This window comes from Vidua chalybeata, chromosome 1 (genome assembly GCF_026979565.1).
Source record: "Vidua chalybeata isolate OUT-0048 chromosome 1, bVidCha1 merged haplotype, whole genome shotgun sequence".
Lineage (NCBI taxonomy): Eukaryota > Metazoa > Chordata > Aves > Passeriformes > Viduidae > Vidua > Vidua chalybeata.
In genome coordinates, this window is record NC_071530.1 from 36,416,119 (window position 1) to 36,442,315 (window position 26,197).

At 38.0% G+C, this 26,197-nt stretch overlaps 1 protein-coding gene and 1 long non-coding RNA gene across 7 annotated transcripts in view; one reads left to right on the forward strand and one right to left on the reverse strand.

Annotated features, from left to right (window-relative positions):
- Positions 1-26,197, reverse strand: part of SATB1 (SATB homeobox 1) — a 92,112-nt gene that overhangs the window by 57,783 nt on the left and 8,132 nt on the right. For 2 of the 5 annotated variants that reach the window (XM_053945383.1, XM_053945374.1), the window contains exons 1-6: positions 15,552-15,780; positions 15,390-15,459; positions 12,444-12,679; positions 8,468-8,644; positions 7,538-7,664; positions 6,695-6,818 (exon numbers count right to left, since the gene is read on the reverse strand). In XM_053945383.1, the coding sequence (XP_053801358.1) occupies positions 6,695-6,818; positions 7,538-7,664; positions 8,468-8,644; positions 12,444-12,654 (639 nt within the window). In that variant the 5' untranslated portion in view covers positions 12,655-12,679; positions 15,390-15,459; positions 15,552-15,780. Of the gene's footprint in view, positions 1-6,694; positions 6,819-7,537; positions 7,665-8,467; positions 8,645-12,443; positions 12,680-15,389; positions 15,460-15,551; positions 15,782-26,197 lie in introns of those variants that run through there. The other 3 variants (XM_053945345.1, XM_053945353.1, XM_053945363.1) reach the window with 3 other exon arrangements.
- On the forward strand, positions 17,271-19,722 carry LOC128789415 (uncharacterized). Of its 2 annotated transcripts, XR_008431406.1 has the most exons (3): positions 17,271-17,450; positions 18,097-18,347; positions 19,437-19,722. It is a non-coding gene; the product is annotated as an uncharacterized LOC128789415 (long non-coding RNA). The 2 variants fall into 2 exon arrangements; XR_008431405.1 differs by lacking the exon at positions 17,271-17,450 and having other exon boundaries at positions 17,622-18,347.

Here is a 26,197-nt window from a genome sequence, read left to right on the forward strand (position 1 = left end):
TCATGTTATGTTAAAGGATCTCTCATGTTGTTTATACTTGTGCAGTACTCCACAGCCAAAAATTTGCCAATAAGAAGAAAAAAAAAAAAAAAAAAAAGATTTATTTGCAATCTTGCTTTAAAGAACACTGGAGAAGTGGTTTGTTAACTCTCTAATAAAGTTATGGAAAAAATAAATGAATCAGGGTTTGCACTTGGCCTTGACTGTGCTAAGAGGTATGCAAGAAACATGAACAAATAGGAATGAATACAAAATTCTGTAGAAGTGCATTATTTGACTGCCTCTTAACCCATTAAATTTACCCAGAAGAAAAAAAAAACAAAACAAAACAAAACATGGTTATGTGTATATGTCTATCTACAAAAAGAAGAACATCACTACAAATACTTGAAATGCAAGTTATTCTATATACCATTCTCAAGAACACTGAGTGAAAACAGAAGTCAGGTAGGGCTCAGTTCTACAACACATGCATGCTTTAGGAGGAAAACAGAAGAAAACGTGCTGTGTTTCTTTTGCATCCTGTAACTTCCCTACAACTTGAAGTCCATATGATGCAGATACTCATTCATGTGACACAGTTCTCAAAATTGCCGAGATACAATCAAAAATGGTTGGTACTCAAAGTGGGATGCACAGTCCCAAAAAAGCATTAATTTTGTACTTTTCACAAGAGAGCCTGGTGGAGGACAGGTGCTTTTAACTCCTGACTTTAGGAATGTAAAAACAAAATTTAAAAAAATCAAACAGCAACAACAGCAGCAACAAAACCAAAACAAAACAAAACAACCTTCAACACTAGCACCATTCCTCTCTTGGACTCCTCCACTTTTCAGAAGCAGAAACAGAAGATCACATTACAGCACAGATACCAAGGTACACACTGACACCTTACAGACTCCCCTGAAGTCAGATACTGCATTTATTTGAAGAACAAAGCGTGTTTTCCCCCTCCTCCCACAATAATTTCAGGCCACATAACTGATTTGGAAAGTGACTTAACATCCTTGTTATACTTAATTCTTATGAAGAGGCAGAAAAAAACAGCTATATATTTTTGCTTTTCATGATAGCCTTTATCAACGCAGATAAAACAGTTGCAGATAGACTGGCATAGCTTTAACACTGAGAGTGTTTAGGTGCATCTAAAGAACATAAATCAAACGATCAATCGATTGAAAGGTTGAGTACCCTGTGAATGTCCTCACACAGCTCTACCCAAACACCTATTACATACATCTTGCTCATCCCATCAGCAATAGGCTCTGCAGTGCCCATTCTATCTGGATGACTAAAAATTCTAGGCACAAATTTTAATAGTTAATTAAAAATATTTTAAAAATCCAGATACCATGTCAGCTTGAAGAGACATCACAGTGAATGCTCTTGAGTACCTGGGGGGGTGGGTTGAAAAGCCCTGCCTGCCAAAAGCTGAGCCCAGGCCCTCAAGGATTTACTTCCCCGAAATAATTAATGACATCTTTAAAATCTAAAATACAGTAACTTCTAAAGCAGAAAAAAGAGCTGCATTCCTTACTTAGGTTATTAATTATTGGGGGAAGGGAGGAAGACAGAAGAGACTTACAAGCAACAAAGAAATCCAAGGACTTGATCTCAGGTCTAGGCAGGTAAAAGTGAAAGGGGAGGGGGTAAAAAACACCTTTTGGTTCAGTAAAGCATGAATCAAAAACTTCTCATAAAAAGTATATATTCTGGCAACCCTTAATAGCTCATTCCTTGATTATCTATAGGTACAGAAATTTTAATTTTGGCAAACACAACTTTTTGCTTAGGATTTTGGAAGGGTGGATCAGAACAGCAGTGTGGAAATGTGAGAGGATTTCTATTGAGCTGCCTATTTGCTATGATGGCCAAGTGCTTTCACATCAGGTGAACTCAGAAACACTGATGTTCCAAGAAAGCTTTCTGTCTGTTGTCTCTGCCAGATCTCATAAAGTCTGAACAAAACAGCATGCAAATTCAGGGCAGGGTATTTGAACAGAAAGGAAAATATATGACCTATACTATGCCCACGTCAGGTGAAGAGAATCATTCACTACAGCATGTAAGCTTGTTAAAAATGCAGTCAGAATCGTTATATTTGTCACAAGTGCAAAGCTATGCAGACTTGGGTACCGTACCAGCACTTGTACTGTGTATGCATACGTTTCATGCAATACAAGCATACATCCCTCTGACTAAAATAACACTATTCCCTCATCACCAAGAGCAAAATTATGTAAATGCCATTATAGGTGGGGGAAGGGGGGGAACACACAAATATCTTCCAAAAATTTTAGAATAGTCTGTAAATTACTGTGTCTCTTAGTATCACAGCCTCTGGATACTTTTTTTTTTTTTTTTAAACTGCATGTCGCCTACAAAATATTGAACAAAAAGCCATTGAGATTTAAGATTCTACTATATATCAGGCCTGGAATTTCTCATCTATAATGTACTGACTTGTGGTTGTCCTGAGAGTCAGACTAGATACAAGCAGTGTCAAAGGATGAGCAAAAGGGAGGGGGGAAAAAAACCCCAACCAAATACATTCACATTTCAGGATACTATGGGGTAAGAAAAAGAATACCTTGCTTGAGAAGGGCTTTTGCAGTGCTTTGTTAGTGCCTGTTTGTGAATACTAACAACAATAATTTAGAATATCTTTTTGTAGAAACAAAATCAGGAAAGATAATACCAGTAGAAAAGTCAATGTTATTTGATCACTGCCATATTTTTAAAGCAGTGCCCAGATACTAATTAATCTCTACAATCTCTTCATTTGGTAGGTGACTTGTTATCATCTTTTCATGGAAAAGGTTACAGGAACTCAAGATAAGGGATACATCTAAATGTTCAAAAGCACGGTGAGTTTGTTCTAGAATTATCAAAAGGATTTCCTGTCCTTTTCTTAGACTAATACCCCATGTTGCTCTCCTCTTCATCATAAAAGTTGATCAAACTATATATATATCATATCATATTTATAAAATACACAGAGAAACAGAAAGATGTAGTAATTCAATAGAAGCAAAAGAGGAAAAAAACCCTTATTAATATCAGAATAAATATATAATACAATAATATTTCAGTTATTAACTGTGGAAGTAAGAAGAAACTCCTGCACTAAAAAACAAAAGAGAGCGAAACTGTGAAAGTGAAGTATGAAAATGCTAAGACTAAGGCAAGACATTGAAGGACAAACATTAAAGTAAGTAAATGCAACCGAGCTGCCTGCCTGCCTGATCACTTTAGAGCAGCTCCCAGAAGGCTGACATAGAGTAGAGCTTCTGTGCAAGGGTTTGGAAATAAGAATTGATGGTAGAACAATTTCTTTACAACCCTTTGGAGACTGAAGAACCAAAACAGGAGGGAAATGAGATCTAGGCCACTCGCGAGGTAGACCAATTTAATGGAATGCACAAGACAGCCCAAAATTGAGCCCTAGATTAAATTCCAAGTTACCTTCCCGATCAAAAGAGGTCTGGAGAGGAAAGAGAAATGAACCAAGCTGTGTGTATCAAATGCAAAAGGTCTTTCAGTCGGCATCTGCACACACTGCCAGTCCCTAGCAATAAAATCCGCAAACCTGATGTAAAGCATGAAAATATGCACTTTAGTGCATAATTCAGAACAGGCTTGGGTTTTCCATGCAAAATTTGAAGTGTCCTTTTACCTTGACTGCTTGATACCAAAAATTTGAGGCTAAATGTCTGAATGGCTGTTTGCAATTCCACAGCAATTCAGAGGCGTGCATTTGCTCCGGTCTGTCCTAAGCACTCCAAGTCATGTTGACAGGGATTCTCCATGATGTGGGCTCATACACTGAGCAATAAAACTGACCTTCAGGGGTGGGCACACAGTCACAGAGTGAAAATTACAGCAGCTTCAAAAGTACCATGTATTCAACTCTCCTAATGAGAGCAAGAGTCACAGTGGTATTTTATCAAGGCATGAAGAGTTCGTACCTTTACACCTCAGGGTTTTAGTTGGACAAGAAAATAAATGGCTAAAAAATTAAAAAAAAAACCCCACACTCTAGCAAATAATAATGTTAAGTTTTCAAGACTCTATAATTGAAACACACTGGTTATCAAAGTTTTGTTCATGTATTTTCAAGTTATTAAGTATGTCTGCACTATAAAATAGTTGGCTTGTTTGTTATTAAGCTTTTTCAGTACATAGAATGCCAGTATTCTGAACAAATATGAGCAATTTTTTAATATACAAAATGCAAGACTGCTTCAGAAAATAGAGTAAACACTAAGTGAAAATGGGGCTTCAGAGATGCCATGCATTGAGCACAGCGGCTTAATTACTTTAAAGCAAGTCCTTCCATACCTACACAAAACAGAGTATTGCTAATGACAGTGACAGAAAACGATAACTACTCTCGTTTCCACTTTGAGTCATTTTTCTGTGGTTAATAAATTATATCCATAACAGTGTTAATAAGTTATGGTACGGTGTCACTGCATTAGTTTGCATTTATGATGAAGCACTTCATATGGCATTACCTATACCCATGGAAGAACAGAACAGGAGAGAGCCTTTCTCTGCTCTCCTAAGAATTTCCTATGCTTTGATGGATCCCCTAAATAAATGCTGTCTCCTGGCCTCTGCCTTGCCCTTACTTCTCACCTCTGCTGCAGGAGCACGCCATGGCAGGGCAATTCAAAAACTTTAATACCTTTAATAAAACACTGGCACTCTTAAATCAGTGCCCTTTCCATAGGAATGATATACAAGGAGTTAGAGGTAAGGCAAATATGGGAAGTATTCAGATCAATTTACTCATGTGAAAAGGACACTGTCAGATCAACTCATCTTCCCTCAAGCTCCCAGAGGGAAACAGGAAGACTTAAACTGACTGATGGGCTTGTGATCAACTACTGTAAAAGCTTGTTTTTCCAAAAGTTAAGAATAAATAAATAAATAAATAAATGTACTTTAAGCTTAATATTATTTGGTTTTTAAAGAAAAAAGAAAAGCAGCAGCTATTTAAATTCTTGCAACCCAACTGTGGCAGCACTGGTGAAGACAGAGATGGCAAAAGTAATAAGCACACTTTTAACAACAGAAAGAAGCTCATGGCTTTAAGTATATTCTTTTACAAATAAAGAAATACAAACCAGTAAACAAAGCATCCCAAATCAGAGTTCTGTAGTGTGGAGTTTTAGTCATCTCAAGCATTAACTTGAAGAGCTGCTATTAAGAAAGGTGGCTTTTTGTCCATCAAAGTTATTACATAAAAATTCAATATTGTTTGAAAGAATTTTTTAGAAGAATGGAATTATTGAGTTGTCTCCACTACCATGATACTTTCTATAGTAAAGCATTCATTTTAAAAGCTTTTTTTTCTGCTTTTATATAAAGAAACTCCTTTGTGAAACACAATATCCAAACAGAAATGAGATATTCCACCTCAATAGAAGTTATTTGCTTTCCATCAGTACCAAGTAAAAAGTAGCACTATTAGATTAAAACAGAGAAAAATCCCAAGTTATCTGCAGTCTCCATAAGCCAGCAGTGCAAAAGATCACATGCTTTTACAGTAGGTACATACAAGATAACTTCACAGACATATTACTGGAATGGTTTGCAACCAGTGAAGATAATTTTGATTATTTCCACTTCAAAACTTCCTATATTGGAGCCACATCATGAAAATAATCTAACCGTAGGGGGAAAAAAAGTGATGGAAATAAGTCTGCTAATCTCTTCATGAAAACTAGGCAGAAGAAGAGCGTAGTCTCCTGTAGATTAACTGAAGTCTTTCAGAGACAAAGACTCCAGTATTCTAAGCAAAAGAAATAAAATCCCCATAAAAATACCTTCATGTAATTTCTCTTTCTCCCTCCCTGCCACAACTGGCATCATTTATTTGTATATTGAATTCGTCTCCACTGCACCACAATGAAATACATTTTAAAATTTAAAAGGTAGAAAAAATACCACGTTCCCACCACAGCATCATTGGACACCATACTGCATAGAAAAATGAGTCGTGCCTTTGCAGTAATTTGACAAGAGAAGAACAAAAAGAAAGGCAAAAATAGAACAATACGACTAAGGTTTGAAGAACGCATCGGTTTGAAGAATGCATCGGTTCAATATTTAGCAATGCATAAATTGAGGTTTCATTTTTGTTTAGGTATATTTTGATTAGAACTAATAAATGACTGATTTTCCTTTGGTTCTTTGCAACAACAACATATCACCCGAAGAGCTTTATTCTTTATTCCCTTCTCATATAGCATGCCAAAGACTGTCTCAGTTTATGAATTAGCATTTAAAACTACTGTAGGTTATCTAACAAGCATTCAGATTCAATAGTACTTTTGACAGCAGTAAGTAAAGAGCCTTTTAACATCTTGAACACACGTGCTTGAAAAAAGTAGTTGCATCAAAGCAGTTCAAAGACTGCAGACAAAAACCAGTTAAAATCCAGTTTGCTGTGAGATGATTTTAGTGTGGTGTAAACAACCTTTCACGACTCCCCATGGGAAATGTTGTAAGACTATGTTCAAAATGAATCAGGCATATTTATAAAGATCATGAAGTGGTCAAATGCATTTGCATTTTTGGCAGATCCACTCCACGGGTACTACTTACTACAGTCTGTAGAAATCTCAAATCTCACATCAATGTTGCCTATATTGCTTTATTATTTATTACATGTTATGCTAAGTACCTGCGAAAGGGGACATTCCTTGGCCAATGAACTCTGGTTCATATCCTTCAGTAAGTCCTTCAGAGCATTTCTTACTGTTGTGTGAGACCATTGTTCAGGAGGCAAGTCTTCTAGTTTAGGGCAACTATTTGAAACACAGATTAGAAAAGGGATTATTACAAGATTGCATCCTGCTGCAGAACATTCCTTTAAGACAGACAGATTTCATTTTGCGCATCAAGCAGATGCATCTGGAGATTGCTCTCGGTCTCCTGATTGTTCCGATTAGTTAATTACTTTATACAACACATCTGCTGTATTGATGCATGAATTATACATCAGCTGCATGTGGCGACTATTTTTTCATGTTACTTCTACCTTCCTGCTCTGATGCGCTTGGTAAAACAATTTAAGGTGTAATGCTTTCTCACGACTGATCATGAAAAACATTAATATATTAACCATTTTTTCTTTTTTGTTGCTGTGAAATTTAAGAACCTAGACAACAACAATAAGTGCGAGCAAGTCATTCTTTTACAAAATGCACACAGATGGTACTGTTCATGATATGCAAAAATATTTTTCTCTTAAGTAAACTTTATGTAAAATGCCTTCTTGTAATGCATCATTTAATTGACTAAAATGCAATATAGTTTTAATGAGATATCCAAAGAAAATCTATGTATCAGAGCTATAAAAGTTTTCTGCAATAGTATACTGTAAGTTAAAGAAAAATTAGAGTAACTAAAAAGGAATTTAGGCAAGCCTTTGAGCACAAAGCACAGTGGGAATTAAATACAAGCAATATTAACAGTTAAGAACAGACAAGTAACAGTTCACATCCCAGAACTGCATATGACTTACCTGTGTAACTGGATTTTCAGTGTGACCACATGATAGACGTCTTGCAGCATGTCTGCTACCGTAGCATCAGGGGCATCTGTCACATAGGAGAGTGGAACTGGATTCCACTTCCCAACCTGGATAAGCCCTGCAGGATTGTAATTTTTGGAGGGGAGGGGGAGTGGGCAAGAAGGGCAGGAAAAATTGAAAGTAAGTGATTTACCTAATTCCTAGGGGCAAAAGAAATATCTGACTTTAACAAGATCACCACCTTTGTTTCTAACCTCTTAAATCTGGCAAAACAAAAGAATACTCCCCCCCCAAACTCCCCACCCACATACCACCAAGGATAGGCCTTATCTATATTATGAAATTATAGAAATTCATTGCAGTAGAGATTTTTTTAATATGTATAGAAGAATATTTTCCTAAGTTCCCATGAATTCAATAGGACATGATATAACAGCATTCCTCTTAACAAATTGGTAAGAATTTTGCAATGCAAGAATTGAGCGCAAGAAAAATTACTTTGCAGTCTATAAAACCATCAGGAACAAAATAAAAGAAACAGAGCTGGATATTCAGTCATAAATGCAAGTTGACTCTCAACAGTCCATCTGCTCAAATATGCTTTACACTTCCTTGTGGATCCTCAGTGGAGCAGATTATTAAGGTCAATAAGCATACTAATGATTCAGTTGAAGTCTTTTTTCTTCTTTAAAAAAAAATTTTAAAAAGGAATTTACCTCCACATTCCCCACGAACAAAATGTGCACTAACTAAATAAAAACACATCAAGGAAAAAAAAAAAAAACAAAACTATACAGACACAGAATCAGCAAGAAGTTTAAGAAGTAAAACCTGCATTGCATTCCTGAAAGAAATCCTGCCCCTCCCCCAAGACCCCACAAACAAACACAATTCATTGTACAATTTCATAATCTTATTTACCTTTTGCTTGGGCAGCAGAGCTGTGAGAATATCCAAGAGATAGCAATGCCATTTCAATCAGCTGGTTGAAAAGCATATCCTTCCTCACCAACACAAATTCTGCATGCTCCTCCTTAGAATCATATTCAATGGCATTTTCATAATGTTCCACTACACAGAAAACTGGAAGCATACTTCCTATTAAAAAAATTAAATTTAACATATTAAACTTGAGTTATAGTAGAGTAGGTGGGTCTATACAGAGTTATGTAAATAAAACCTGTATGAACAGGCAGAGGAGGCATCAAGAATCATCACAAATATTTGATCAACATATTCCCCGAGTCCTTTTCCCTCACCCTCCTCAAAAAACAGAAAGTTCTACAAAACATACATCTCCCTGAAAGGCAGAAATGTAAATTTATCTCCCTTGATCAGATGCAGATTTAAAGAATTACCTTCCATAGAAATAACAAGGTTGACTGAAGAGAAGTTGATTCTCTCTGTCCTGCCTGATTTGTTGTGAGTAGCAGGCAGTATAAGAACCTAAATACATACTGCAGATGTCTTCACTGTAAGCCATTTTAGTACCAGCCACATAATTTTGTTTGTTAACATTAAAACTTTCTTAGTCCTGCCAAAAATATTTAATTGGTTTCAACATCAACAACAAATCACCTTGTGTGTTATATATTCACTCTGAAAAGAGTACACAAGGAAACAAGGCAAAAGTTAACACTAACGCGTGCTTCATTCACTGAGTGCAATTGAGCACTACTTTCACTCACATCTTTAAGGAACAAATCATTACTTCAATACTGCTTTAAGAAGTGTACCTGCAGTTTTCAGGCTGATTTTTGTTGTTCTTGCTGTTGTGTCCTGCACTTTACATCCCTCAACACTATTTTAGCATGCCTGAAAGTTAATTACTAGTTTCCAGTTTTGTAGCATCATATGGCAAACTCTTCCATACACTGCACAGAATATTAAGCAAATAACCTTTTTTCTTTCATTTTGCCTTTTTTTTTTTTAATTTAGTTTTGTTTTGTTTGTTTTTTTCCTCCCTTTCGATGACAGAAAGAGAAGTAACAAATGACCCAAGCTGGTTTAGGGACAAACTCTCTCACAGCAATCAGATTCCTGGACTTTATGAAAATCCCTCCCAGCCTCCCAGATGGACATGGATGACACAGTGACCTGTGGTTTTAAGCTCCAATCCTGTTCTGCTGTCTGCAGCAGCACAGGTTAGGATCTCTTAATGACAGAAAGCAGAAGGGTTAAAAGGAGATGTACAGAACTGTCTTATGGCAGCCTGCCAGAGGGGTATCATCTTTAGCATAAATGATGACAAGGGTTATTTTAACAGGGCACCCAGGAACTCCAATTAGTCCTACAATGTTAATGCCTCTATAACCACTGCCCTCTGCACTTACAGAAACCTCCTAACCTGCTAAGGTGCACCAGACATGCTGTAGTCTAAAAGGAAGCTTTACTCTTGACAATCGAGTAAGACCACATCTGCTGTTTTGTGCTCTTAACGTATAGTAAGAAATCATGATAAAAAAGATACCTCTTAAGCACGTATATTTAAACTACATCTGTTCATCAGATAGCCAATCTCTGGCAAACAAACCCCTTCAGGTTTGCAAGGAAAAGCTCACAAACTCACTCCAGTTTGCCCAATAGGCTCAGCATGAAAGACTGAAACACAAGTGCAAAAGCTTGCCAATATTTATGTAGTGCAGGAAGGAGATTTTTTTTTTTTGCTTTTTAATTTTTTTTTTGGTTTTTTTGTTTTTTTTTTTTTGTAATCTGAGTGAGACTGGCCAGGAAGGGAGAGAAGACCAAAGCAAAAGCAGTACATGCAAAGCGGTGTTTATTTCACTGGTTTTAAATAAGCTGTGGACGCACACGATTCATCTGCAAAAAGGTAGTGGTTTGTTTTTTGGGTTTTTTCTCCCTTTCAGGCTCTGACAATTGATGTTTCACCTACTTCCATCTGACTCAGAGTAAGGGCTCAAAATTCTTAAGTAGTTTCACTAGTAATTCCTGAAGATAAAGCGTAAGCAAAGCTTTATTCTAACAAACAGTGCAGATACATCCTAAAGCAGCTAAAAGCATATTGTTTTTCCCCTTATCAGCTCCTACAAATTAAGCTATGATCAGACACAACATACAGGTACTTAGCTGCTTATCAGCACCTTTTTTTGCCAGGTACATGGTTTCTTCAGTTGCAGCATTTTGGGAAATGTGGTACTTTAAACAACACAGGCCTCCTGGCCAAATTTTGAGGCACAGCATAGATCCACAGAGGTGGATCCCGGTAGTGTGACACAGGTATCATCTGACTACAAATCAAGCCACTAAATCTTTTAGCAAACTGTCACTAGTGTCCTTCTGTTAATGTGAAAAATGTTATACAGGAGAGCACAATCTCAGCTGGCTGATCACTCCTGCTAGTACTTGGCAAGACCTCCAAGTGCAGCAACTTCATAACCTTCTAGTATTAAAGGGGAGAGCATTGGTCAGTGCTCCCTGCTAAAAATACAGCATGATTTAAACCTGAAGGCAGTGTTAGAGCTTTTGCTGAAGGTTTACGAGTCTGTGTAAACAGCACGTCTGCCATAAGGAGCACTGAAGTCTGTAGAATCCTTGTCTAAAACTGTCCTGGCATTAAAGTTTGCTGTGCAAATATCACATAATACCAGAGACAGCTGAAATCTCCTATTTAGGAATTTATGGAACTTATATGTTTGCAGGCGTCAGAAAGTCCTTTTTATACAGCCCCACTGCTTCACTGTACAATGTTAATGCACTCTGCTTGAAAAGCCGTAATAAATTATATTTTTAATGCTCTTACCCTGGGCTTTCTTAAGATGCATACATTCTTGGCAAACAATCAATAAATAGGGTAATCATGAGCAGAGGCCAAAGAATTTGCTGAAGTGCTGTTTTTCCATTTTTAATAGATAAAGATCTAACAATACGGACTGCTGTGTCTGTTCATTTCAGGATCAATATATTCTTTGTTTTCGCCAAACCGAGGAAAAAATAAATGATTGTACGATAAATGTTATGCATCAGACACAATGAAATTCCTCTGCCTTCTAACTTTGTGCGTTTAATAGTCTTGGTTGCATTTTGCACTTTGCTTAACAAATACAAGAAAAATCTGGATTATAAATGTAACTGATTATACTAGGAAAAGTAGAGGCTGTTTTAAGATATATGCCAAATTACATGCAGCGGATTTCGATTTAAATTAGCAAGCCTGCCGGACATGGTCAAAAAGACTTACAAATTTTGATAAGTAAAATTTGCATATTATTGTCCATTAAAGGTATTTTCAATGCAAACAAAAGCCATCCATATACAAACATCAATGATTCTAAATGTGCCTTTTCCTTGTGTAAATGTCTAATTACAGCAAACCAGCCACTGAAAAATATGACACCCAAGTTGTTCATTGTTCAATAATGAATTGTACTTAAGAAAATAAACTGCGAAGATTGACATCATAAATGACTTTTCCAATGTGATACCTAAAGATTTACACTCTCTCCTTTAAACCAACTTGCAACTGTTATGGAAATACTGCTGCCCTTCCAATCATAGCACCATCATTAGGAGGAAAGGTGAGAATTTGTTTTGGGGTTCAGTATTTACTCTTACATATTTTCACATTTCTTCGCCCAGCGCTTACTCAAAGAATTAATGCACCAAATTACTTACATTTCAATGTAAGAATTTACTTTAATCACACAGCTAGCCTTTACCTTAACAAAAATCAGACTCCACCCTGAAAAGCAAGATGCTCCACCCAAGAATGAACCTTACATTTCCCAAATGTGATTTATATCAGAATTGGGAATAGATAGTATTTTAGAATGGCGGCTTTAATCTTGAAATATAAATGAAGTAGAGTCTGCAAAAGTATGCTTCCCCCCCAAATATTATAAATCATATTTCTCTAATGCAGAATTATCAAAAGTGTTACCTTTTCTAATATTAGTTTTCATCAGGTGTCCAGAGTGTTTTAAAGGCACTCCTTGCATTTTAGTTCCTGTACTTCCAAGTCTTCCTCTTCCTAATGGACTCCCATTCTGTTCCAAGCGCGCAATTTTGGCTGGTGGACCCTTCGGATCGCTTACATTGTTAGACATTTCTGAATGTTCTTTCCCCTGAGTTGCCTCGTTCAAATGATCCATACTCAGTCCCGCCTCTAAAGATCACCTGCCATGATTAAAAAAAAAATATATATATATGTTGTACACGTGTGCGCATATGTATACGTACACAGCCTGCACATATACAGAGACAGATATATATGTATCACAAGCTCATAAAGAAGAATAGATAACTATTTTAACTAGGAAAAAATGCCTTTTTTAAAAGAAACAAACTTATTCTTCAAAAATTACCTCATACCCAGTTTACAGAGAGATTGTATCATAATCTAGTGGAATGGTTTTTTAAAAGCCAACCAGAGTACCTCTTAAAAAAGAATTTTAAAAAAATCTTTGGAGATATTCTACCAAAACCAAGAGAGTCTAAAACTCATATAAGTGATGATGATTGTCAAGGTGCATACTCCAAGCCAGCTATTGTTACAAATCTCACAGAAAGGTTTGTTATTAATCGCAGATATTTTTATTGTGGAGAGAGAGAGAAAGATTCTAATGAAAAATTTCTTTATCTATTTGATTATAAAATGGACGAACAACAACAATAGAGAGATTGTTAAAACTTTAGTTGAAGAAGCAACAGATTTATTAGAGATGTAGACTATTGTCCATTTACAATTCCTCTCCCCCTTAAAAATAGAAGTTAGAAAAGAATTTGACATTTAACTTCAGAAAGCAGTGGCGGGAGATGGTAGCTTTTGAGTTTCCTAACCAATATTCCTAACCAATACAGAGTTTATCAACTTTTGCAAGGTTCAAAATATGCAATTTTTCAGATATTAAGCTTCAAGTGTTAAACAGAGTAGTTTATTCAATTAAGATAAATAACTGAATAGTTTCTCACCAAACATAAAGCTGAGGAAAAATCCTCTACAATTTCTACAGTACTTTTGATGCCCTTAAATATAAAAAAACCCCAAAACCTGGGTCATGCTGACACAGCTATTTGAAACCAAAAAAACAGAATTTCAATAGCAAAGTAAGAAAAGGTATATATTAGCATGCTTGTACTTCCCGTTTTATAAACTTTTGAAACCTCTGTCCATGAATAACAATTACAGTTAAATCACTAACAATCTCCCAAGCCCACAACATAACAGAGTAAGTTTTAAGGATTTTTGCCACTCATCAGAATCTGTTTTGCCAACTATATTAAAAAACCTTGCTGACAGTAAAGGCATCTTTCTGGTTATGATTTCACTAATCAATACTGTTGTGATTGTTAGATATTTTATCTACCTTTCCCTGACAGGGAAAGGTATAACTACACAGACAATTATGTTTTATATATATATATGTGTATATAAAAATAATATAATCTAATATAATCACTAAGGACAGGTCAACAGACATTAATCTTTGAACTAGTATTTACATTAGCAAGTACAAATACTAATACTGGGGAAGTCATATTTAGAAAGACTGGTGTGAATCGGATAATTGTTACTTTTCTTTCAGTTGCCTAGTAATTCAATACATTTTCTTGCACATTTCATAGCCAAGTTATTAGAGCCTAAATATCTTGGAATCTTTATATGTAGATATACACACTTCTATGTCACTAGTATACATGCCAGTGATAATTTTGTAGACTATTTTTTTCTTGTTTGAACATCATGCTCTTTTTCCCGATACGGTGAAGAAAAAGGCAATGTATTAATTCAAACCTTTACTAGCAACCTCAAGAATGCAACCAAATAGATGAAGTTCAGACAATCATTATTTTTCCTTATGCTGTTAGGTGACAGGCTAAGGTTCACCATTCATCTTTATCGCATCTGTTTTAGGTCATGCGTCTCATTAACAGTAAACATGCCTATTTTAGCCACTTTTCAAAAAGAATTTTTTTAACTGTGTTAAGTGTAACCTAAGCAAAGAATTACAGACTCAAACTGTTAACATCTTCCGATGTTTCTAACAACACTAACATACCATAAGGCTGCTATTCTGAGACTGGTCTATCTCAAGAAAGAGGATTAACAAAAAAAAAAGGAAAAAAAAAGGAGTGGGGGGGGAGAGTAAAAGAAAACACACATAAAAAAGCTACAAACAAGAAATTCCTCATCACTTTTGGCAACTTCAGAAGTACTCTAAGGCAGGAAGGTTCTTTGCTACAAAAGTATCTAGTCATCATGAGTCAGAATCGCACTACATCATGTACAGTGAATAAAAGTGATAGATCGCCACTTAGTTAATACACTGACTGCAACCAAAACACCAAATGGGTCATTTTCGCTTGGCCTGAGAATACCCACCCATCGGCATCATTTCACCGCTTAGTCATCTTGTAAAAAGCTTTATGTTACAAAGCAAAATTACATGCACATAAAACACCTAATTTACTAATTTAAACTCCATGCCCAAGGCTAAAGTTCACTGAAACCTCAGTTTGGAATAGTGATGAGCAACAACCAGCATGGCCTGCCCAGGGAGAGAGGGTGGCAGGAAAGACCTATCATCTCCGCCGGTTCCAGGCCAGGAGTTTCCCCGGGTTTCGCATTTAGGCATCTTTCACAACTACAAGTTTTCATCACAGATCAGTGAGAGAAGAGCACGATTTCAAGGCACAGTTTCCCGGAGCCAGCGTACACGTACAGGCACACCGCGCAATTTCTGAATGAGAGTCGGTGCCGTATCGCCTTTTGTCGCGATGTAACGCTGCCGGTATTATATTATTTCATTCTCTCCTCCTGAATCAGCCCCCTCCCCATGCCTTTCCCCTCCTCTTCCCTCCCTCCCCCATAAAAACCCATAATCACATTTGAGAGAGGCTCCGCACTTATCCGTTCCATATGGCTCTCACAATCCAGGCCAAGCTTTCCCTGTGACCTTTTAAAGAGACAAAGAAGCAAAGTACTTATCTAGAAACAGAAACACTGCAGTTTTCTGAGTGAAATTAGCAAAACCGACCCGAAACTCACCACTTCAAAACTTGACAGCATATAAATAACAAAAACAAAGGAGGTTTCCTTTGCAGCCCGAGCTCTTGAAGAGGAAGAAGTTCAAGACTGATGTTTTTAGGTCCCCCCCTTTCTGAAGGGGGGTGGGGGGGGCAGCAGACCTGAGGACTACTTCCCCTAATATTCTCTTATTTTTTTCTTTTTTTTTTTCTTGTTGCTATTTTCCTCTAGGCGGGGAGGGGCAAAAACAGATAGCGAGAAACAGAGTAGCCATGAGCAAAAATGGCAATGGACAAAAAAAAAAAAAAAAAAAAAAGAGATTAAATATCTTTTGAGAGAGCCAGTTTTCGAGGTTTAGCAACGGAAGATAGAGCTGCAGATCAAATTGATCAGACAAGTGTAACGCTCAAAACCAGGAATTAATAATAATAATAATTTAAAAATAAGTAGCAGGTTTAAATTAAGGTGGAGGGTGATTTAAGTCTAGCTATCCTTTCAAAAATAAAACCAATGCATAAATGATCAAGTGAGAAAGGGGGTTATTAAAAAAATAAAAAAGCAAAGAAAAAAAAAAAGGCAGCTTTTCTATCCAGTGTGAAGAGCAGAAAGTCTACTTCTAGGTTGTCACTTACACTATTATTCTCCAATAGGCACCCAGAGGAGCAGCACACACAGAAGGAGCCCGCTCCCCTCCCCCTCCGCAAAAATATACACCGTAACAGCCCCCAAACTTTCTGCGGAAACCTCAGCCCCAGAGATCGCTACTGAAGATAAAAAGAGAAAAAAAAAGTGGAGAGAAAATTGCAGGAAAAGGCACTAAAATGCCACTTTTAATCTCGCCTCTGCGGTCCGGGGAGGGAAAAAAAAAAAAAAAAAGAAAAAAAAAAAAGGCAGAGAGGACCTGTCTCCTCTCATTTACCGGGGGCTGTTGTGCGAGTGACGGGGGGAGAGAGGGAGCGAGAGAGGAGGGGAGAGAGAAAAAGAACAGAGGGGAGGAAGGAAACACACAACAAGGCACACCACCACCACTACAAAAAAGTGACGAGGTTTCACTCCCTCCGAGTCCAACACCGGGAGAAATTATAATTAAAAAAAAAAACCCGATCCTATTGGAAAAAAAAAAAAAGAAAAAATAAAAAGGATAAAAAGAAAACCAACAACAAAAAGACTGGTTCTGCTTCTGCAAAGAAAAAAAAAAAAAGAAAATCTGGGAACTCCGAGAAGAGTTACTCACAAGACGGGGTAAAAATATAAAATAGAAAGGTTGCAAAAAGCCAACAACAACAAAAACCCAGCCAGCAAAAAAAACCCAGTAACAATTGAAAAAGATTAATAATAGTAGGCTTTGTATTTTGTCTTTTTTTTTTTTTTTCTTTAATTCTCGTTTCCCCTGGCTGCCTGGGTATGGTTGTTATTTAGGCCGGTTTGGTGGTTGTTGCTGGATGTTACATGGATATGTGTGTGTATGTGTGTGTGTCCCCGGACGGAGCTGCCTCGCTCTGCTCTGCTCCCCCCCCCCTCTCTCTCTCCCTCTCTGTTTCTGTCCCCATTAAATTATTAGTTGACTCATCACTACTCCTCCTCCTCCTGCTGCTGCCGCCGCCGTCCCCTGCTCACAGCCTCCTTTCCTCCTCTCCGCTACCGCTCGCTGCCGCTGCTGCCGCTGCTTCTTCTTCCTCCTCCTCATTTTAATACAAAATAACACCGAGGCCACCGGCTTGCCTTTTTTTTTTTTTTTTTTTTTTTTTTTTTTTTTTTTTTTTTTTTCTCCTCTCTCTCTACAGCCGGAGACGGGAGGAGGACGCAGCCTCCCTGCTGCTGCCCGGAGCCCTTCCCCAGCGGCCCCGGATCATCCGACGCGTCCTGGGAGAGAGAGAGAAAGTGGCAGAGGAGGAGGATGAGGAGGAGGAGGTGGTGGTGGTGGTGAAGGGGATAGGCGTGGGGGAGGGGAGGCCGGAGAAGGGGGAGGGGGTCGGCAGAAGCGCGGTGGCAGAGGGGGACCTAGCGGGGAGGGGGCGCCGGGCCAGGCCGAGCCGGGCCGGGCCGGGCCGGGGGGGGGGCGGCCGCCGGCGGCGGTAGGTGAGCGGGGGGGCCGGGGGAAGAGGGCGTGCGGCTTCCGGGCGCGCACGAATTTGCAGCTCGCTGGGTGCGGGTGAGGCGGCCCTGCCTGCGCCGCGCACAATGCCCGCTCCGCGCCGCCCCGCGCCACAGCGCGCCCCCCCGGCAGATGGGGCCTGCGGCGGAGGGGGCGAGCCGGGGGGGACGGGCATGGGGGCACAGCAGCAGCACCAGCAGCAGCAGCAGCAGCAGCAGCAGCAGGAGGAGGAGGAGGAAGAGGGGCGGGGGTGAAGGCTGAACAATATCCTGCCGGCGCTGCCGGGTGCGCCGCGCTAGCGCAGCCCCCGCCCCTCCGCGCGGAGCCTGCGCGGGCCGCGCCGGGCAGGTGCGCGGCGGCCCCGGAGGTGGGGGCGCGCCGCGGGGGCCGCCCCCGGGAGCCAGCGGCCCACGTGGGGGAAAAAAGTTTCTCTTTCACTCCCCTTGCCTTCGATACCGACGGGGGTGAAAGAACAGCAACAACCACGCTTCTGAAAGGCGGCCGAGGCTGAGTGAAACTGGCCTCATTCCGCGGCAGGCATCATCCACCGCGGCTCTTGTGGCTCCAGTGGGCGCCGCGGCCAACCAGAGCAAGCTGCAACACACCGTGGATGAGAGCGATACATCGCTCCGGGCTCGGGACGGCGAGATGCCACATCCCCACGCCACAGAACTGTCCCTGTGTCAAGTCCGCAGCGCGGGACCGAAAGACAGCCCTGAAAGGTGAAAGCTAAAAGGTGGTAAAGTATTGACAAAATAAGTATCTGCGAGACAGACATGGCTTTTTCCCATCATGCACTTGGAAGAAAGTAACCCAACTAGACAAACTTGAAAGCAACAAGTTTGTACAAGCTGCGAGATAAGGGAAAAATTAAACTTCTTTATTGATTAAATGCATAGTGTTTGAATAGACTATGTCTAAAGGGAAAGTTGCATCATCGACCAAACAAAACATGAATTACCGCATAGACAGGTATATAACCAAAATGTTTAGGGCAGTAACTTTTAAAACAACCGACGACAAAATACAAACATGAGGCAGCAGCAAAAGTAGGTGAATGAGAAGGCTAATACCAGTCCTGTAATACACAAAGTAGTATGGCCTCTGAACACAGAAAGGGCAAATCATTAAATCTATAAAGAGAAAATTTTGCACTACGCATATATTACTTATTATTAAGGAAGAGGAATACATCAAGACAACATAAAGAATCACATTGATGTTTACTAAAATAAGCACAAACAGCATATAGGACATGCAGGAAAAAGAAAATGGTAATAGGGCGAAATGCATGAAATATTTATCATATTCTGTAGTGCATAAAATAGATTATAATCTCAGAAGCAAAGAAATGCCAGGTTGGAAAATGAATACACTGTTACATAATACTATTATTCAAAGCAGAGCAAGTGGAGGTGGCATATGTATGAAACATGAAAAGTTGTACCTATGTTGTGTGTCTTGAAAAGGCTTACTAAGATCATTACCGAGACTGCTTAAAAGGAAAAATAAAAACCAAAACCCAAAACCAAAGAAACATGTTTCACAAAGAAAAACAAGGGAAAATGTAGATGACATCTTCCATAACATATGATCAAGGGGTAACTGTCTAGCAGGTTGTTTGTTTAGAAACTAATCTTTTTTCAACAAGATAGAGTATTAATCAGTCCCTCTTAAAAAATATATAAATATATATCTGTATATTTCCCAATACATTTGAATATTTGGAAGAAAACTGTATTAACAAGTTGAATTCAAACTTTGTGGGCACAATGGAAAATATCAAGGCATTATTTTTTCAACCTTTTCAGAAAAGCCTGACAAGGTAAACTTAAACTTCAGCACTAAGCAAGACTGGCTACTAAAGAAGAAAATCATGAAGGATGTGAGAGTTTCAGCTGGCAGTATGCTGCCTGCAGCATGATGGAGGAAAAGGACACTGAAGATAATTTAAGAGAAGCAGAGCTGATTAGAATAGAGCAAATATGATCTGGAACAAGATTTGGGACTAAAATACCACCTTATAAAAATAATTACCAGATATGACAATAACAAAAACAAATAACAACAACAAAAGATTAAAATAATTTAAAATAACTTTTGCTTTGGTGTTCAAAAATCATTCTGTTCCTGGTAAAAAAAAAAAAAAAAAAAGCAAACAAAAGCCAAACCAAAACAACACAATGTTTGGATTAAAACTAATTGATTAATCTAAAAAGCAGAGATGGTGAATTAAAGGAGCAGGGAGATAACAATCTGATAATACAGGAGCACAGAAGGCCTAATAATGATATTATTACGCACATAACCAAACACTGACAAACAAATATTCTGTTAATTATATAATCGTGCATATGCTTCCTATGCTTGAGATAAATGATTATGGAAAAGAACTCTCTTCTTGAAATTGCATATAGTCACTAAACCTTATAAACTCCCTACCACATGGATTAATCTAATTCCCATACACCACTTATGCCTGGTAAAGTATTTACTACAGACTTGGAAAGCTGAGCGTGAAACCCTTGCTTTGACTAGAAAGCACGAATTACTGAAGGCTGCTACATCTTGACAGATAGACAACAATCAGATACCTCTTATCAATACCGAACTACTTGGAAATAATTCAAGATACAGATATCTGATTTTCATTTGACCTATTCCAATTTGAACTTCACTGTGTCAACTTTGATATTAAAATGTTCAGCTAGAATAAAGATATTTATAATAAAAACATATATAAAGAACAGAAGATGAATAGATATTGTCATGGATACATATGCAGGCAATCATTTAAACACGCGGCAATAGTTACATCACATTTTTCATAGCTTCTAGTCAACATACAGCAGGCAAATATATGCTTAATAAAGGTTATTAATCCTTAATAAAATTGTTGCACTGTTTTTATTATATATAAATGCATTTTGCCCTAGCTTATGTTGAAGTAAGACAAATATTTAAAAAGTTGGGCTGCGTATTTTCAACCCCATGGTGAATTAACTCTCGAGCAGCAGTCTCAGTAGCTGCAAAGCAAAACAAATTCTCCAGTGTGGCATGCTGCCTCAGTGCCTCCTAAGGTCTCTGTTCCAATATTTTCTTGTTCAAAATAAATTAGGAAATATGGGCCCAAATCTTGAGGCTTGGCTCTTGTGCAATGCAAACAGAAATGACCTGGCAGCAGAGCAAAACCAGCATGGCTATGTATTCTCTTTTATCAGATTTCTTTGGGGAGATCAGGCTGATTGCCTTTTACATATACGTACTTCTGACAATGCTGCAGCCCTTTGGGCAACCTGTAAGCGCTATCCCATGTTGGAGATGATGCAGAGCTCTGCAGCAGCAGTGGGACAGCTGGGAAATTCCCTTCAGTGGGAATTTGAATGCATTTCCTCCACTGCAAGGTGTGATGGGTGCACATCTATGGGTAGTGGTAACCGCTGGACAGCAGGGCAATGGCAGTACCATTCCGTGGCTTTCTGAAGGTAAACATCTGTGGCCGGAAGGTGGGTGACGCCCCGGAGGGCTTGTGCCTACTTGCCACCTGGGTTAGACAGAAGTGTGGGTGAAGGGGAAGGATGCACCCCACAGTCCTTTCCCATGTCTGCCTGTGCAAACCTCAGCATATCACCACTGTTGCTCCAATGCAGTCTCATAGCCGTACAAGTTTTGCACCTCGGACTGAAGTTGTTTTTCAGTCTCCTCAGACTAACTTCCCTTTCGCTTTGCCCTGAGCCACAGTAGTTGCCTGACACCGCTCAAATGCTTCAACCAACCTGACTGCGGCAATCTCATTTTACATACGACCCAAGAATCCAATGCACACCAATGTGAATCACAGCATTCTGCGACATCCCCCACGCTGAACTCGAAAGTTACATACCAACCTAGATTTTTTTGACTGCAACCTGCCCCAGCCTGGATAGGATGCCTGTCAAAAAGCAAAAGTGCTATGAAATGAAATTCATAGCACTGAAAGGCATCACACACAAGCTGTCGTCCCCTCTCACATTTTGCATGAGCAATTTCTGCTCGTTTGTGTTCTCTCACACACCATGTCCTGAAACAGTTACGTAAAATGAATATTTAACTTACGATAGTCAGCTGTATTGAACTGCACTTAATTGGTTATTAAGTGAAGTAAATTATCCTTACCATATTTGTCAGAGGTGAAAAACCTACATATATGGCTACATGTAGTGCATTCATTAGTTTACAGACCCCAAGGCCCCTGGGAAGTATCAGATATCTACATAGTGTCCCATGGTGCAGCATTTTTTAGCTGGATGTCTCAGCTAGCTTGCAGATATGTAAAATCATATACAGACATCTCCCTATTGATTGCCTCTGCGACGAGGCTCGTTTACTCCTGCAAATATTATCTGCAATGTACTTCAATCACAGAATCTTTTTTTAAATGGAGTTGAAAAAGAATATGCAAAATGTGATTTTGGATAAAACAAGTTACTTTTAGTCAAACTACTGCATCATTTTGTGCAAGTTATTTCATAGCTGTATGTCTATTTTGACTAAGATGCTTGTGCAACTGAAGTAAATGCATACTTCTGCAGATGTGGCCCCAACAGTTATTTCAGTTCACCCCTTGGTGAGTCATGGAGAGGCAAAATACTGGAAGAAAATTATGGAGTAAAATCCAACAAATCTGCTTGGCATGATGTAGTGAAGGGTGAACAAGAGCGCTAATGAGAATAGTTAGTCTTTCACCCCTGGTTGCCACAAGAAATCTTAGCTGCTTAAAATTGTAATAGAGAGGTGCCCACTTTCCCATAAAAGATCACAGCAATCAATATTAATGGTTAATCACATAAATCTGTAGTTGCACAGTCTCTTGCCTGCTATGTGGACAAACTGAGTTCACTTTTTGCTATCAATAGTAGGACATCAACTCCCATAAACACTACCTATATGTTATTTAATATAAGCCAGTATATTTTATGACTGTGGACTTCAGAACCACTTCAAATAAAAAGCTTCAACTTTAAAAAAAGCATTTTGAAGACCATATTCTCTTCCATCCTTAGCACTAGACTAGGACCTTGATGAGTCATGCTCATAATTTCCATGTGGCAACTACAGCCAACTACTTCCACAAAAGAGAATAAATAAAAAAAAAATGCAATAGAGCTTTATATAATAATATTTTATGCAATTAGGCAGCTTGAAGAAAGGAGGAAAGTTGGCATCTTAGGATCAGCCAAGTTTCCCATGTCATAAATATATGTTCAGCAGGTCACTAATTTCACAGCTTTCTCCCCAGAGGTATAATTTTTAGGTCTTTCATGTGAAGATGCTTAATGTGGGACAGTGAGAGATGAAAAAAAAAGTGGTTCCTGTTAAAGCCCTCATCATCACAGCACTAGATAACTCCTAGGCATGAGATGGGCATATAATTGTTACCTAAAAGAGTCAGTTGATAAGTGGTTATTTTAGGGATGTATCTGAATAGAAGCTCTATTAATTTAACAGTATGTAAATCATGATCCCTGGACATAAAAACCCATAGTTCCTGTTATTTTTACTTGTTAAAAGGAAAGTTACACCAAGTTATCTCCAAAGTGTTTTTCAATGTTGTTTGCAATTTTTTGACTGGTTCTGCTTATTTTTTTCCATTTTGTGACTCATTTTCCCTCACTCCCAACCACTGTGCTTCTATCCCAGTTAGTATGCTTTTACAAATACAGAAATTTGATCCAACAATTCTGGGTAAGGATGAATTTCACACAGCCCAAGCAAAGCTTTGCATTACGGCAGAAAACATCTGAACTGTTGCACTTAGCCCTACAGAGGATTATTTAAGTATTATTATCTAGAGCTTAGATGTTCATGCTGTAGAGCTCAAACCACAGTGAGTTCTTACATAGGGATTCTTCACCAACATGAGAATCATCTCTGTCACTGACCTGATAGTACAACTAAAAATCTAGTGACACAAACTGAAAATATGGAAGAGTTTTAAGTCGAAGGAAATGGTTAGAACTGATTGATGAATTGAACTATGTCAAACTTTCATTATGAAACACAAAACCACATGAAATGTCCTGTTTCCAGTTTCATTAACTCAGAACTCTGCACATGTTCTGCTACACTTTTTCTAAGGTTCAAAACCTTTTAAGTAAAATTGTGCATCTAATTACAGCCAAACTTGACAGGAGTCAATATTCACTGTACATGAAATACATGCAAAATGTGTGGTTTTGGTTTAAAACAAAATGAAAGTTCGTGGTTTTGGCCAAATTAGCATTTTATTCTAGGGCTCCTTCCAATCTCAAACTCAGATGATTCCACAGTAACAAAGATGAAATGAATGAGCTTTTCAGTTCTTTTCAGGAGCAATTAGCTCTTAATATTCACAGCTCTTTTAAGGAACAAGATACCTGTTAATATTACCAGGTGGTAACTAAAAAAGGTTTAGCATATGCAGTGTCACCAAGATAAAGGTCATTTATACATGTGTCAGAGTATACTTAGTTTAATGCAAACAACATAAAGCAAACCAAATAACTTCAAAATGTTAAACATACTTGTTCTGATTTAGGAAAAAAAAATCCAACAAAAACACCAAAAAAACCCAAAACAAACACACACACACACACAAAGAGAAATTAACAAACGTATTGAAGTATTTGATGTATATATTTGCTTTAAGCAACTATGTTTCTAGATTTCCTGCTAAGTGGCTACAATGGAAACAAACTGAGATAGAGAGCAGCAGTTAGAAACTCACTGGAATACAGTATTTTTAGGGCAAAATTAGGTTAATATTTATGATAGTAATTTATACTCATGAAAACACATGAAATGCCATAACAGGTGTGTAAAAAGTTAGTTCCTGTGTTAAATACAAAAATTTGTGGGGAAAGTTGTTTTCTCTGTAATTTGCTTGTGGCAGGTTTATACTACAAACTCCTTCCTGTATTAGACTTTTCCTTCACAAATGTTGATAAAATGAGAAGTTTTGGAATATTCTGCTCATGAAAGATGCAGTGCATTATTTCAATTCACTTTTCCTTTATGGATATACAGATGGAAAACCTCTCTGCACCACATCTGCAAATGTGCCACTTCCAAAGTGGATGGGGCCAGGTGAAGAAATGCTCCAAATCATTACAGTCATAGAAAAATAACATCCAAATCAACTTACCCCCATTTTTTTCAAACACCTTCAAATACAAGAATCGCTCAATATGCTGCCACGAATTAACTACACAGAAACACATCTCACATCTAAGCCCATGCTTAAAACTCTTTTAGATACTTTTGTATAAAAAGAAAACATATTCAGATCTTCACTTACTTAATACCAAGTGGTCATTGCTGTGGGCATATCAAAAGAGTTATTGTCATTTTTGCTTGATTGAGTTCTGTAAAAATCTTTCCATGACCAAAAGAAGTATTGCGTTCAGTCCATCCTGAACTTTTTAATAAAAAGCAGTAAAGCAATCTACTTCATTGTCAAATGATTGAAAGAAATTTAATTAATGCCTTTGGAGGGAACGCCTATATAAGTATCACAATCACAAGAATGTGCATATATGCATATATGAATACATATGCCCAGCCGCAGTCTACCCTGTTGCTTTAATGTCATAACACTATAGTCCATGCAAAGCTGAAGGCAAAAATGAACTCCTATAATTTAAAATATCGTGCTGACACAATTTTAAGGTCAAATGACATTGTGTAGTTTATTAGAAGATTAAATGCTCGCTTCATCACAGGACACTTCAGCCCTAGGAAAGGCAGGCAGTATAGAAATGTTCACAGACAAACAAATTAAAAATAGTAAGTTATAAACAGGGGAAAATAAGTTTATGCCACACCAACAAAACAAAAAAGAAACAAAAAAATACCAAACCCAAAAAGCAAAAAACACAAAGATGCATGAAAAGCAGTATGCTATGTTAGATGTTTATCTATACATAAGAGACAGGTGTCACAAAAACAAAACAAAAAAATCACGAAGCTAAAGAGAAACTTTAACTCACCAGTTTCCATCTGTTATATCTGAATTCATGCATAATTGATTATCCATGACTGGTAAGTTCTTTTTTTTCACTAGCCTAACACAGTTTTCTAAACATTATGTGTTAAATCACCACCAAAGTAAAGGGTGTTTGAGAAACCGTAAGGGCAGAATAAAAATTTTTTAATGAAAAATAACATGTCAGTTAATAATAGAGCTGACCTATGTTTAAGAGAGAAATTTTAATCATGTGCATATTAAATATTAATAACCTATTCTGTTATTGTTATAATAAGGTTAAGTAAGCTTCTCCAGGCTTAAGGAAAGAGAAGAAGTAGGAATATATAACAGTGAAAAAAAAGCGCTGAGAAGCAGAGACATAAGGAAAATGTGTCAACAATAAACAAGAGGAAATGAGAAAGAAGGAAAAGATGAAGGTGGAAACTAATCTCTATGTGTCATTATGACTGCCAGAGTACTGGCAAAGCAGCAGCATCCTTTTATTTCAATTTTAATCATTTCTGAATTTTAATACCCTGCTCCTTTTGTAATTCTCCTGGCATTCCCTATATGCATCCATCCCAGCCA